The 15,180-nt window shown below is 49.7% G+C and overlaps 1 protein-coding gene across 1 annotated transcript in view; it reads right to left on the bottom strand.

The window, feature by feature from the left end:
* Positions 1-356: 356 nt before the first annotated feature.
* VWC2L (von Willebrand factor C domain containing 2 like) overlaps positions 357-15,180 on the bottom strand; it is a 45,538-nt gene continuing 30,714 nt past the window's right edge. The window contains exon 4 of the mRNA XM_084209794.1: positions 357-1,253. Within this exon, the coding sequence (XP_084065920.1) occupies positions 1,105-1,253 (149 nt within the window). The 3' untranslated portion in view covers positions 357-1,104. The remainder of the gene's footprint in view (positions 1,254-15,180) is intronic.

The following is a 15,180-nucleotide window of genomic DNA, read 5'->3' as shown; positions in this document are numbered from 1 at the left end:
TGCTTTGTCCCCGCAGTGGATGCTCCCAGGGAGAGCCAGGGCAGCTCCCTCCCACTGCAGCAAAGGGTCTCACCTGCCAGCTGAGCCAGTTTAGTGCTGCCACAGCCATGGGACATTCCTGGAATCCTCCAGAGTGGGGTGATCCTATATTTTAATTGTGACCTGCTGTTGCTGAAGGCAATGAAACGCTGCCCTTGGCTCCAGTGAGAGCAGCCTTGGGATGGGACAAGGCAGGTGAGCATGTACTCAGCCCAGGAACCAGGGACAGGTGGGGCCCTCTTCCCTCTGCTCCACCACTGATGCCCCAGCCAGGAATTATACACAAACAAGCCAGGTAAGATGTTGCTTTCATGGAGCACCTTCTGGTTGGCTGCCCCAGCCTGCCCATGCAGCTGCTGTGGGCTCTGCTCCCATCAAGGTCACATTGACTGTGTAGGTGTCTTCAACTTTATTGTCCCCACTCAGTGGAGAAAGTGTAACACAGATACAGCTTTGTGTCATGGCTGTCCAGTCTATACCTGTGCATCTACCTTGGTCCTGCTGCAGGTTACATTCCCGTTGGGATTTTTTTAAACCCCCCCATCCCTTACAATTTCTGCCTCCCTCCTCTCCTTAGTGCCACCTGCGCTTACAGACACAATACAAATGCTCCACCTATTGCTCTGCTCATAGCTGTATTGTCCCGATGATCCCAGCTTAGGAAGAGACTTTAAAAAAAAAATCACAATAGCAAAAACCCTTCAAATAAATAACTGTGAAAAACCCCAGGATCCACACTGCAGAAAGTGAGAGCAGTGACTCCATCGGTGCCTCAGGCATCGCCAGGCCAGGAACGTGCACGGGCTGTTTTCCTGCTGTCCTCCCCCTGCCAGCACCGGTGACTCCCACAGCAGAGCAGACACCTGGACCCAGGAACAGAGAGTGTACAGAGGGACAGGAGCTGCAGGGGACATGGGGACACCCTGCCCCACAGGGACCGAGCTCTGCTCACATGGCACCTGCCCAGGGCTTGCAGCTGGCAGGAGGTCGGACACGTGGGCAGCATTGAGGCCGTTCCTTCATCATCGCCATCATCACCGTGAGCGGGCTGCCGGCCAGGGGCAGCTACAGGGCCTGCTTGCCCTGGCACTCGCGCTTGGAGCACTGCGCTGGCTTCCACCAGTCCCCGTTGTGGCAGTGGCAGATGTTGCAGTCGTCCACCTTCACCTCGATGCCCGCGGGAATGATGGTGGTGCCCGCAAAGCAGTTGGGACCTGTGGAAACACGGGGGAACAGGATCAATACTCCGTGTTTGGATGGGGGCAGCACTCTGCCCTAAGCCTGGGACAGGCAGGGACCCAGTGCCAGCCCTTTGCTGGCCATGCCACCGGCTCTGCTGATATCTGCAGCAATGCTCCCGCCTTGCTTAGTGCCCAGCCCTGCACCCGCAGCAATCCCTTCTCATTTTTTGCTTGCACTCAGGCACTAAAGGGGAAAATAAAGGCCTTGAAACTTTCCTCTCTGTTTCAGCACCCAACCCCTAGAACAGATAGCATTGGCAGTCAGCTTTTTCTACTTGGCTGACACTAATTTAGTACCTCTTTTGCCTTAAATTTTGGCTGTAGGATGGACAAGACCATGAGAACAAGCATGAGGACACAGCACAGCCTTCATTGCTCCATCCTGCAGGGAGCTGCAGGGACCAGAGCCAATCCATCCCCTAGGGCCATTGGCAGCCATGCTCCAACACCAGGTAACCCCAAGGACCTCCACCAGCTTGGAGCTATTAACCAAAAATTATTTCTTGCATCACCTCTCAAATTAGCTTTCTGATAAAATCTTGGTTATTCTTCTCAAGGGTAATTCCTTTAATCTGCTTATTATTGCTTTGGGTTGGTTTTTTTAGTGTGGGGTTTTTTTTTTTAATTCTTTATTACACAATATCAAGGCTGAGCAGCAAGTCAGCAAGGATCTTATTTCCCAGTCACAGAATGGTTGGGTAGGAAGGAACCTTAAAAGCCCTTTTCTCCTACTCATAAAAGCCCTACAAATATCCACTGCCCATCTCTCCCTCTGCAAAATCTCTCCTCTTCCCCTCATGCTCCTTCACTGCTTAGTGCCAGGAATTAATGTCAGAGCCACACAAAAAATTCAAGGCAGTCACACTGGTGACATGGGGGGGAGCATAAAGACATTTGAAAAGTGTTTTGTGGCTCGAGTGCTGCTCTGAAATGTCACCCCTTGACTGGCCACCAATTTTAATCTATGCCTCCAGTGCATGAGGTGCATTCCAAAGGTGAGAGCGTGAACAGACATGGAATTAAGGGCAGGTTGTTCTTTAAGGCTTAGGTTTAAGGCTGGGAAAGGGAAACAGGGTGAGCAGTAGCCAGCCCAGTGCCAGGGTGAGTGCCCTGACCTCAGTCAGGTGCTCCTCAGGACTCTTTGTTGAACAGGCCATGAGTCTGGCAGGGCTGGGCTTAGCCAGACAGTTCAGGGTGCCTGAGTGTTACTTGTCTTTCAGCAGCCTCCTGCCTTCATGACAGGCCCCTTGGAACATGGCTCTACAGCAGCATTTCACATCCACCTTCATCAGGCCATGACAGAACAGCTGGAGAAAGATGCCGGGGATGGCTCTGTACAGAGTTTGGGGTGACGGGGTACCCCAGGGCTGCTCCTTCTCCATGGGCAGGAGTGGGAAGGCAGGCTCTGGCACTGGGCAGGTCTGGGCTGCTCCATGCTGCCTCCTCCTTGGCCAGGCCAGCACCTGAATTCCATCAGGATTCCAGAGGCTTTTACTCCAAACAAGGAGATTGCACTGCAGGTGCTGAGCAGAGCACAGGTGACACAGGGCTGCTGGCAGTGGAGCAGCCCTGTGAGTGAGGATGTTTTAAGGCTGCTGTGAGCTGGGCCTCGAGCTGGACAAGCTCCAAAGAGCCCCTCCGACCTCAGCCATTACAAACTGCAGAGAACTTTAAAGCCAGGAGCTACCAGGCAAGAGCATGAACAGAACAGCCAAACTCCACATTTGCACACATGGTATCTGTGCTTTTCCTTGCAGGCATGAGGTTAAAGAAGTCATGACTTGTTTTGGTCAGGAGATGAAGATTTCCCAAGGTGATACCTGTCCTGAAGACACCATCCTGGTCAGAAAGGCTGTGATTCCAACTGTGGTATGTGTCTGGCAACCCACTGAAGTTGTCACACTTTCCCAGAGTCTTTGAGTCCCTGTGCTGGCTGTGCCACTGCCTGTGCTCATCATCTCTGGTTTAATTCCCCATTCCCTGGAGCCTGGTGGCTGGGAGTGTGTTATGATCCAGTGAGGGCGTTGCTGTCAGGTCATTTGCTGCTGTTAAATGTCCAAGTGCCATGTAATTCCTGTATCTGAAGTTGGAATAATTGCCTGGGATGGCATGTTAGTGGGATGCTCTGACTGCCTGTCAATGTCCAGGGTGCCCAGGGTGAGCAGCCTCCACTCAACAGCCTGCCCTGCACTCCCACAGCAAAAAAAAACTCCTTTTCATTGTAATATAAACAAAAAAGCTTCCTCTGGAGATTAGGGTGGCAAGGCAAGGAAAGGGAAAGATCATCTTCTCTCTTGTTGCCCTGCCTGCTAAGCAACTCATTTGAGAGGCCAGTGCTGCCTCCACACCCACACATGTCTCCAGACACAGCTTCATCTGGATTTACAGCACTGCCAGCCCATTCTGGGGGCTGGGAACAGATGGGAGGCTGGCACTGAGGGAGCCTGCAGGTTTGCTCACTCACAGGTGAGTCAGCTTTGCCTTCCAGACAGGCTTTGGGGGCCCAACACCTCCCTCATGGGACTTTGGCACCTCAGTGGTGCAGGGATCACGGTCAGCCAAGGGTGATGGCATTGGGACTGGCTGATGGGGTGCTGCCAACTGGGAAAAGGTTATTTCTCCTTCATCCTGCTTATCTGTCCATTCCTTGGCTCCTCCCAGCAGCCCCAGGTCTGTTCTCAGCTTCCCCAGCAGGTCATATAGAAATAAAATATTTAATAAATACCATTCACTAATGCCCCAGGACAGGGAGGAGCAGAAAGCAGACACTGAAGAAAAGAGGTGATGGATGAGGGGGATGTGCTAAAAACATCACCTGCACCTCTGAGGTCCTCACTGTAGAGGGGATCCCTTATTCTGGGGACAGCAGCACAGCAACATCCCTGTCCCAGCCAGGGACATGGGGCAGCTCTGCAAACCTGTAATTAAACACTAATGATCTGCCCCTCTGATCCCTGGTATCTGTTGAGCCCGGAAGGACCTGGTAAACATCTCTGTGTCTAACAGAAAATCCTTGGGATACTGTCCCAAAGGGGCTGGGTAAGGCAAAGGGGGAAAATGACAGGGTAAATCCCAGGGACTGCCAAACCAGCCCTCACTGCAGCAGCACTGAGCATCCCTGGGCTGCCCAGAGAGCTGCAGTCACAGACTGAACTGAGGGGAAAATCACAGCAATTGGGTTTGTTTTCTTTCTTCTTGGCTTTTAGCAAAATGGAAGAAAACATGACCCAGGGCTCTGCTGACATCTGTCCTCCTGTGGGATGCTCTGCCTCTCTCCAGACAGACTTTAGTACTTTTAATTCAGGCCAGCACTGCCACTGCTCTGGGCCTTTTCTTTCCCAGCACTCTCAAAATAGCCCCTTCTGCATTGCCTGAGTGAAATGGTTTCTTTTGCTCACCACAGTGAGCTGGACAGAGCTTTATTGCATCCTCTCTCTCCCACTGCTAGCCCCCATCCCTACAGAAACATGGATTTCTAACAGAAGGCAAAATTTCCACGCTGCATGTGTGATAATTCAACTTAAATTCCCGCTGCCTGAAATCCAGTTTTCCAGTACAATCACTACCAGCCAGCTTCTCCCCCTCTGCTTGTTTTTTCTCTTCCATTTAAACTTCTCCCACCTTCCCATGGAAAGCTGGATTCTGTTTGTCCAAACTGGGATGCAGCGAGCATTGCACCCGCGGTGAAGGTGCGAGAAAGAGGCACTCAGAGAGGGACCCTGCACTGCTGGAGTTTAGGTGCAAATGTGCCACGGCACAGAAAATGCTGCTTGGCAGGAGCATAAGTCACCAGGGAGATTTCCAGAAACTTTGGGATTTACAGAGCTGGCAGCTACTGGAGAAGATAACCTCCAGCACCTGGGGGTCTGCATGGCTGTGCCGTGTGCCTTGGAGGGGCTGCAGCCCTTAAAGCCACAACCAGAGCCCACAGCAAGAAATCAAGTCCTGTTTGGTTTTTTTGGTTTTTGGTTTTTTTTTATCTGTGCAGTAGAGCTGATCAGACTGTTTTGAATTCTCTAATATTCTTTTTCCCTCCCAACATTTCAAAAGCTCATGGCCCCAACCCAGCGCTGCTGAGGACTGGCCTGAGCTTTTCCCACTGTGGCTGCTTGGAGGAACTGGATGAGACCAGGGTCTGCCAAATCAATGCCAAAACAAATCCCCAAGGAATGACACAGAACAGCAGTATGGGTTTTTTAATTATCATTCAGAGGAGGACACTGCTCAGAAATATTTGATGACATGTCAAGCACATCAGGTTACTTACAATAATAGCAGCAGGAACAAGAAGCTGCTTTGGGCAAGGGCTCTTGTCCTGCTCTTGGTAAAAGCATCTTAAACCTCGACTGTGCTGATAACAGGACACTAATCACCCTTTTCCTTGCTCAGGGAGACTGATGGGAGAAGTTTGCTGCTCCCACAGACAGTGTAATAGTGAGATTTGCTTTGCTTAACATAGTTAATACTCATAAAAGCCAGCAGCACTCCAGGCTGTTTGCTAGAACAGCTGTGAAGATTTTTATGGAGATGTATTGGGGACATTCAGATGCTGGTTTGATGGGAGAGATGTAAAAAAAAAAAAAAAAAAATCATATTTGGTTTGTTGTTTGGGGAGAATGATGGAAAATTCTGCAACCATCTGCTGAAGATCAGGTCCTTGGGTGATGACCCTGCTCCACTGCACCCCTGTTCCAGAGGGAATTCAGGGGCCAGGCTCTCCCAGCACCATCATGCCTTGGAGCCGCTTGGAGCAGATCAGCAGCGTCCCCCCAGCTCCCTGGGACTCCTCAGATGGGTTTTACTGAACTCAGCAGCTCTGCCTGTGGCTTGCAGCAGCTCTGAATTTAGCTTTGTGTGTGCAGAGAAGCAATAAAAGGAAATCAAATGTTAATCAAACAGCAAGCACGGATCACTTCAGGCCAACTGTGATATTCAGATGTGCCCTGAATAGCATCTTGCCCCAGACAAAGCTCATAATCTCCACCACAACTCCTCACTGTGCAACCTCTGATTCCAGCAAGAGTGGTAGCTTCCCCTCAGTAAAATATGTCTCCTGCCACTTCTTTGAGAGCCTCCCCATCCCTTTAGGAAATATTAGAGCTGACTCCAGGAGAATTTAGCTTATTCAGTCAATGGATTCCATCAAGGAGAGTGGTGCTGATGGCTAAGCTTATCTGCCTAGTTAAGACAGCTGCTAAATAGCAGCTCAATTCAGCAGCCATCCCTCAGGCTCCCAAGTGGTGTGCCCCACAACTGAAGTTGCAAGGGATAAGTGGAAAACTGTGGTGTTTCCTGACAGTACTTAGGAATGGATGCAGCCTGGAACATCCCCCTGGACGCTCGCTCAGCTGAATGAGGCTCAATGACTTTGCTTTTGGAGCTCAACCATGAACACTACTGGGCATGGGGGTTTGCTGTTGGCAGTGTGCTCTGGCCTGGGGGAAGTGTTTCTACTGAGCATGGCCAAGTGTCTTCTCAGTGGGAAGGCAGATTTTCCTCTGCACATCTCCACAAAACAGGCCTCTCCCAGGCTTCACCATGACCATCCCACACCACACGCCATCCAGTCTCCAGCACTGCTGTCTGGTGCTGAAACAACCCCTTGCAAAACAGGGACCAAATGAGGATGACACTTGGAATCCACACAAGGATGCTCGTGGATCCTCAACAGAAAAAGAGGAAAAACACAGCAGAATTCTTCCCTCTGTCACAGAGGCAAGAAATTGTCTGTGCCTGCATCTTGGGACTGTTTCCATGTCCAGGCTGAACTCTGTGCTCAGAAGGGAAGGAAAACCATCATCTTGTTTTTAATGATGGCTGCCGTTTCTGGAGGTGAACACTGCTCCTCTCTGCTGATCCTGCAGGATCTTTTCAGATGTTCATTTAGCTCTGGCAATGCTATTTTTGTGATCACTTCAGATTGCAAGAAAAGAGCTCAATTTGTGGCTTTAATTAAGGAGTTGGGGAGGGAAGAAGTCCTGTTTTCCCTGCCTGGTATGGAGAGTGCCAGCCCCCCTCTCCCTGGGGGAAGGAGGAGGTAGCAGGAGAAGCAGGAGGTGAGACATAAAGAAATCAGTCAGTGATGCTGAGCTCTGCCCTGCTGAAAATTAAATTTGGTGATGCTCTGCAGGGGCAGCTGAGAACCCCACCCAAAGAAAACAACCCTTAACTTTCTTGTGTTAGAAGGAGGCCAGAGCTGGAGACCCTGGTTGGGAGCATGGCTCAGGCCTGAGGGTGCATTGGGAATGGGGCTGCCATGATCCCGGGATGTGGGGCAGTGAGTTCTCACCCCAGGAACCCCTGCCTCTGACCCATGTCTGCCACTTCTCAGTGGTGGCAGGAGGGACAGCACTGTGCTGTGGCTCTGCCTGCTCCCTGTTCCAGCAGGTGATGTCCATGTCCTCCAGGCTGCAGAGGACACAGCTCCTCCCTCCTCCCTCCCTGTACAAACACCAGGAGGAAAGAACCCCCTGGACTCCAATGTCCATCATCACCCAACCACCCACCCTCCACAGAGACTCCTGCAGGGCTGGAAGTGGGACTGCTTCAGGTCAGTGTCCCCGTCCCCATCAAGTCTGGAAGCTGCTTCTCAGCCTGCTCATGCTCTCAGGCAGCAGTGAGCTCTCCTGTGATGCAGAGACTGCAGCAATGCATCAGCTGCCCCCTCAATAAAATCTGTATGCTGCTCCATTTTCAGGAGGCACTAAGAACTGAATCTACCAACCCATGCCAGCCTGACTGCCACAAATTAAACCTCCCTCCCTCCAGTGGGCCAGTGGTGGCTCCAACACCCTTCCAGTCCCCTGCCATTCAAAAGCTCAGGAATTGCTCTGTTCCCCTTTTTTTTTTTGATTGCTGTTGAAATTTTAAAATACTAAAATAAAATGTTGGCCTCTGTCAGTTTAACCCCATTCCCCCTTGTCCTGTCACTCTGTGGCTCCCAGCTGTGGTAACAAGTGTCTCCTCCTTGAGGTGACGCCAAGATGGAAGGTTCACTCTCCCCCTGCCACCCTGTCCAGCCACCCAGGGAGAGCTGGCTCTGGCTAACAGCTCCTGGAGTCATTTGGTGGTGCCTTCTATATGTCCATGAGCTTTCAATCGTGTGCACCACTGCCCTGAAGAATTACTCTCCTCTGAAGCTGATCTGCAGCTCTTTTCCATCCTTCCTGCATTTTTCACTGCTCAGAAGTCCATGTTAACAGCCCTTTGCAAATACTGCCTATTTACAGGAGAGATTTTTCCAGCCATAATTCACATTACTGGGTGCCTGAAAATGCCTAAAAGTTATTTAATCCCTGCATTATATATATATATCTGCAGTATCCTTGTCCAAATTAAATCCAAGTTGCTCACTGCAAGCCAGCCCTCCATCATTAGAAGGAATGCATCAAGAAGGCGAGGGAGAGGTAAAAGCTCAATTCAGGTCAATGGGAGCTGTTCCATTGACTTTTGCCAGTGGTGCAGCCATACAATCAAAAAAATACAACACAGCAGCAGCTCCCAGCCAGCCCAGTGGGACAGGGACCTCCTGGTGGCCCCACATCCCCTCCCGGCTCTCCGCACACCGAGAGGGTCACATCATCCAGGCTTTGCTCAGGCAATCCCAAGTATCTGCTGCCTTGGAGTCTGATGGATGCAGAGCCCCACTCCAGTTCCCTAAACTGAGAGCTGGCACCAGTGACAGAGACTGATTTAGCCTCACTGCTTTGCACTGCAGCTAGAGAAATACTGATGGCTCGTTATCTGTCTTAATCAGCAGCAGCAAACAAATGAGGGACAGGGAGACATGCAGAAGGGAATACACCGCATTACTCCTGCTCATTGATAGCACATCTACTTCATTTGATGTGGAGACATAACTTCAGGCATCACTAAGTAGTGGAGCAGGGCTGTTTTGGTGCAGGGAAGATCTATGGGGGCAATTTAAAGGCCGTCTGTTTGGCAGCGGTGATGTCCATGGGCGCCCACACTGATCCCAGCTCCACGGACAGGCTGCACACCATCCCTCACCAAGACAAATGGGGACAGTGTCCCTTCCACAGCTAAAATGCAGCAGCTGAAAGTGGTGGAGCCCCACCCCACTCTTCACCTTCTGTGCTTGTGGGATGAGCTGGACAACGGGGGACTAAGCCCAAGACTGAGCACAGAACGCAGAAAGGTTGGAGTTGGAAAGGACCTTAAAGCTCGTCCACCTTCACCCTCTGCCATGGGCAGGGATAGCTTCTGCTGGACCAGGCTGCTCCAAGCCCCATCCAACCTGTCCCTGGACACTTCCAGGGATGGAGCAGCCACAGCTTCCAGTGTCTGATGGCTTCTGCTCATGTCCAACCCACCCTTCCCTGGGCCCTTCCCGTGCTGGGGCAGCAGAGCTCTGGGTCAGACCTTTGGCACAGCTCACTCGGGGAAGGCAGCGTGGAGATGGTGGAGCAAAGCTCATGATCTGGGCACACCAAAGAAAATAATGCAAGCAGTACATTTCCCACTGCTTTAGATGATGGTATCTGCCTCCCCATATGGACAATTCCCCCAGTCCTGTGCACCCAGCCCCTCTGTTTCTGATCCCAAGGGCACCAAAATCAGAGCTGGGGGCATATCCAAGTGCACTTAGAGCTCCCAGCAAAGCTTCCAGTCCCAGTCTGCCCATTTGACTGGGTTTCTAACCCAGCTGTGGGTTAGGGACTGCTGGCCAGCAGGGTTAGGCATTGCTGCAGTGGGAATTAATAGGTATCAAATTTGTAACCCTTTATTCATTCTGCTGACTCATACACCTGAACGGGGGCAGCCTTGAAGTGACCTGGCTGGAGGAGCCAGCACGTGGATCAGCTCCCAGATGGCACAAGAGCAACTCCCAGTGCTTCAGACTCATCTGTAAATCCAGGGCTTTCCCCCCTCCTTTTAGTGTAAAATGCAGGTTGGTATTTTCAAAGTCACCTATGGGATTTACATACCAAATTCCTCTTCATTTTAAAAGGATCTCTGTGTGCAAATACCTTGATCAGCACTGAAAAATAGTAAAAAATACTGCAAAGGCAAAGGGCCCAGCATTGCATAGGCACGAACTGTGCATCCAAAGCAGATTTTCTCAACCAGGTTTTAGTGTGCCCACTCTGGGCTGGAGGAGGAAAACTGTAACACCTCAAAGCCAGCAGTAACCATCTATTAAAGGAGAAATCTGTGTTTCAGCATTTACTTGAGCAAACAAACAGGATTAGCTCTTAAAAATCTTTTTGCAGACAGCATAAAGTTTTGGGAAAATAGCATCAATTTCTTTTTTAAATACAGGTAGATTGTAATTGTGGGCAATGAAAGCTACTCTGAGGTAATTTTAACCTTTCAGGTAAGTGGCAGGCTTTCAAAAATTTGTCTAAATGGATACTTCCCAAAATGAATTCCAACAGCACTGAAGGTACATTCATTCTTTTAATGCTTCAAACATTAAAAGGTGAGGTGGGTTTTTTTGAGCTGGTATCAAAGAGATTAATTTAAAAGAAATTAATGAATAGAACTACCATTAAACTACTGCATCAGCTAACAATATTACAAGTAAAATCAACAGCCAAAGGGAGGAAGGGAGGAAAAGTTGGACCTTCTAGAGACTAAACCTTTAAGTGAATAAAAAAAAAAATAAATAAATGCATGCATAATGTGCTATAGTGTTTGTGCTGCCTTCACCTCACTGGCTCAGGTGCCAGCAGCAGCCACAGAACAATGTGTGCCATGGAACAGGCTCAGTCCCAGGGACTGTGCCCTTGCAGGCACTATTGCCCAAGAAAGGAACTGGGATGCAGAGGAGCAAACTCATCCAAGGAGGCATGCTCACCCTGCAGTGGTGTGGGACACTGTAAGGGAGCAGGCAGCAGCAGCTCTTGGTCCCTGCAGGTGTGGGAGGACACCCTGATGTAGGGAAACAGGGGCCCAGATAGCCCCTGGATGCCAAAGCACCAGGCCTGTGGTCCCTGCCCAGGTATCTCCACTCAGAGGCACAGGTTAACAACAAAAGAATAACAAGCAGGACTTTTTCCCTGGGTCTTGTGAGAGTTTAGCCAACTTATTCGCCTCTTGGTTGCGCTTTGTGTGAAAATATAATGATTTTTATGGCCCACTTTAACATTTTTATGTCTTTTTTTCTTCAGAAAAAAGATCCCACATTTGGTGTAAGAATTAAAACAGTATTTCATGCTTAACTGCAATCACAGATGATGTATGGAAGAGAGCTGGCTTCATGTCAACTCAATATAAAGCCAGAATTGAATCTAACTTGGTCACTACAGCTGCGTGATGTTTTATGGGGTGAGGGGATTTTTTCAGATCAGTCATAAATGAAATGGAAACTTTGACTGGGCTCATTTTGTATCAAACAGGAGCAAAAAAATGTAGGGAAGAACCAAGACTGCTACACATTTGTCTGAGTTGTTCCTTTAGAGGTGGAGGGTGCTGCAAACCCAGCCCAGCACCAGGTGATGCTGCAGTGGCAGTCGGTGCCTGCTGGCACAAAGGCCCTGCCAGGGTAGCGGGGGTTTCCTGAGCTGTGGGGAACCGCATGCTTGGGATCAGCCTCCAGCTGCTGTCTGGAAAACAGCAGCTCTGCAGTCCAGATCCCTGTGGGATGGGGTCAGCTGATGGAAAAATGCCCTCAGGCCTTTCTGCCATCATGGCATGAATGTGATGCTTTGAGGGCACCAGCACAGTCCCACTTGCATTCCCTACCTGGTGACAGATTTTTCTGATGGTGGTTTTGAATGCGGCGTTGTGTTAGAAATGGGAGTTCAGAGCAAAGATAAAACTTTGCATGTAAGGGAGGAGCTGCTGTGGAAACCACTTCTTCCTGCTCTTGGCTTGTGTTTGAGTTGTTGGGTTTTCTGCTACTGACTTTGGGCAGAACCCATCTCCTGCTGCCTTCACCACCGTTCCCATCTCCCTGGCATCCAGCACTATTCCCACCCTCCTGCCCTCTGTGATGATGGACACAGATATGATGGTCATGGGCAGGTAAGACTCATCTGAAAGGGGAATTTAATGGTAAAAATTAAAGTCAGTCAGCAAAGGTTCCCCTTGCAGTCAAAGGATGGATCTCCTGGGGGGGGGTTTAACAGTATCAGCCTTTGGATCTGCTTGTTTTCATCCCTATAAATTTAGGATGGGCTGCAGTGGCCAAGCTCCCATTTCTATGCAAATCCATACAAATGATTGATTACTTATAGAAACAGGATAACCACAATGGCAGAAACAGTATTTCTTCGCTTATGTGGGGAAGTTAATTACTTGCCTGTGGCACAGAAAAGGAAAATCAGGAAAACATCTTCCCTGACCCCACCCCAACCATTAAGCCTGGTGTTAGAGAGACAGGACGAGGCACTGCTGTGCCAAAATCTGCATCTCCTGAGGAAACAGGAGGAGCAGGGAATGGAATGGGCAGGACAGGTGGGTGGATCTTGAGGACACAGAAGGGAAGATCGAAGCGTTGCAAGGATGGGCACACCTTGGTCTGATGGACAGAATACACCGTTTGGAGGTTGGTGCTTCTGGAATAAACAGGCCCTTAAACACTTCTGCCAGCACCTGCCCTGGTTTCTCCAGCAGCTGCAGAAGCAGCTGGAATCCATGTTTTGTCCCAGGTTTTGCCCTTCCCATGCTGTTCCACTCCCTGAACTGAAGGGTGTCCATGGCATTTGCAGGATACTTTCAGATGGTGGCATGCAGAGTCTGGCTGGTGACAGAAATAAAATGAGTGGTGCTGGTTTTGCATGAGAACAGCTGCATTTAATGGAATCAGCCAGTGAAAAAAGGAAGGTCCTTTCCTTTGCTCATAACCCTGGGTGTCACCATGGAAGGCATAACCACAGTGCAGGAGGGCCTTTGTTCTCTGCAGGGGTGATGTTGTGCTGATGTGCTGGGACAGGACAGCTGTTCTGTGAGGTAACAGCTGGGAATGATGAAAGGCTATGGAAAAATGAAGCTGCATACACGTGGTTCTGCATCCCTCCTGCCCAAACTTCCCAAATGCTTTGTTATCCTTCTCTGCAGTCTGTTTTTATTAATTCCCAGATTAAATTCTTGCTCACCCTCTGGTCTCAGGGGCACCACAGCATCTGTTCAGCTCTCAACCTGCTATCCTCCCACCTTCCCCTGGGACAGGGAAGTGCACTGGGAAAACTGAGGCACAGAGGCAGTGGGGGCTCATGAGGGGATGCAGGTTATTCAGACTAAACCCAGCAGGAAACTGGATTTGACTTAGCAACAGGAAGGTTTTGAGGCTGCAAACTGCCTTCTCAAGTCTGATGGGAATTGGTTCACCTTATTGGCAGAGGGAAGGAACTGTGGGACAGGGTGGCCAAGTGAGGGACAATGACACCCAAAAATTCCCCATTTCTGAGTGTTCCCACACTCTTCAGCTAGTATTCCCTGCCTTGTTTTTCCTGCATTTATTTTGTGCCTTAGATTTTCTTTTTAAGCCAGAAGAGGGATTTAGACATTAGAACAGCTACTGACCTGATATGAGTTAATGATTTCATAAAACCCCTGAAAAATGCTTTACTTTAAAAGATTGATGTTTCCTATTGTATTTTTTCAATGCCAATTAATTACTTAATTCATTAGCAATGTAACACAGGAATAGTCTTTGAAAATCTGCTGCTTTGTGTAGATGCCTTTAATTATGGATAATTAAATACTGTGGAAGGACCTGATTATACCTCTGAGCATTTTCTAATCTGGAAAATGAAACACACTCCTGTACTCCTGAACACATAAAACAAAAGCTGAGCTCAACAGCCATGGGAAGTAAAAAAAGATGGGAAAACAAACACCCCAAAAGCCAGAACCACTCCAAACCCTGCAACTAAAAGAGGGTGGAATTCCTGGGGAGGCTTGAAGGCTTTGTGCATGCCCTGATACAGGCTTGGACCCAGACCCTGCCTTGTTGGGGTACAAGGGGGAGCCCAAGTGTGCTCAAGGTGGAGCTGCTGAAGCCAGCAAGCAAACATGGCCCAGTGAACACAAGTCCCTGTTAGCACTTAAAGCTGGGAACAGATTTCCAGATGGTTCCTTGTACACATGGCTGCAATAGCCAAAACTGCCACAACGAGCAAAGCACTCTGCAAACATGGCCGTTGGAAGAAGAGAACCTGCAAATGGCAGAAGTTACACTGTTGGTTTCTTTCTGTCTCAGTTTTAGCCCCTGAAGGAAGCCAGGGAAATGTTTGTTTTGAAGACAGCATTGCCCCAGTGCTTCTGAGAGAGATCCTCTCCTTGACTCTTATTTTCATCCTTTCTCCCTGGGCCATGAAGTGATTGCCAGACTCAGAGAATACACTCTCTTGTCTTTATTTCTCAACTGGCAAATTTTTGGAGAAAAACTAGGACAGGTCTTGTAAAATGTTAGAGGCAGGGTGACATGAGGGGCACAAATACATGTCTGGCACAGAGGGAGACACTAAAAGAAGGAAAATGTCACCCCTAACACAGGGGCTGCCTGCCTGCCCTAAGTCAAAGCAGCAATGGGACACACTGCTACTGCATCCCTGCTCATGGCAGGGGATGGATCTGGATGATCTTTAAGGCCCTTTCCTACCCAAACTCTTCTGTGATGATTTGTGGGTGCTGATGTGTGTGGGATGTTGCCCTGCCCCAGAGATCCCCTCCTGGGTGTACTACCAAAATCCTTGACACAGCAGCTGATTTCAGCTGAGAAATGCAGAAACTCAGCCAGCCACTGTGGGGTGAATGCACGAGGAGCCACTGCAGCACGTGGGACACATTGCTGGGATGCAGTGCCCATGGCATTTGTCAGGATTCCTACTGGATGCTGCCCAGTGCCAGGCCTGCCAGCAGTGCCAGACCCACTGCTGCTCCCACCTCAGCCTCTGGTGAAGTTTGTGACATGATGAGCTTATGTGGGGGG

Source organism: Fringilla coelebs (assembly GCF_963513975.1).
Source record: "Fringilla coelebs genome assembly, chromosome: 7".
NCBI classification, from domain to species: domain Eukaryota; kingdom Metazoa; phylum Chordata; class Aves; order Passeriformes; family Fringillidae; genus Fringilla; species Fringilla coelebs.
This window is presented reverse-complemented; position numbering and strand designations above follow the sequence as displayed.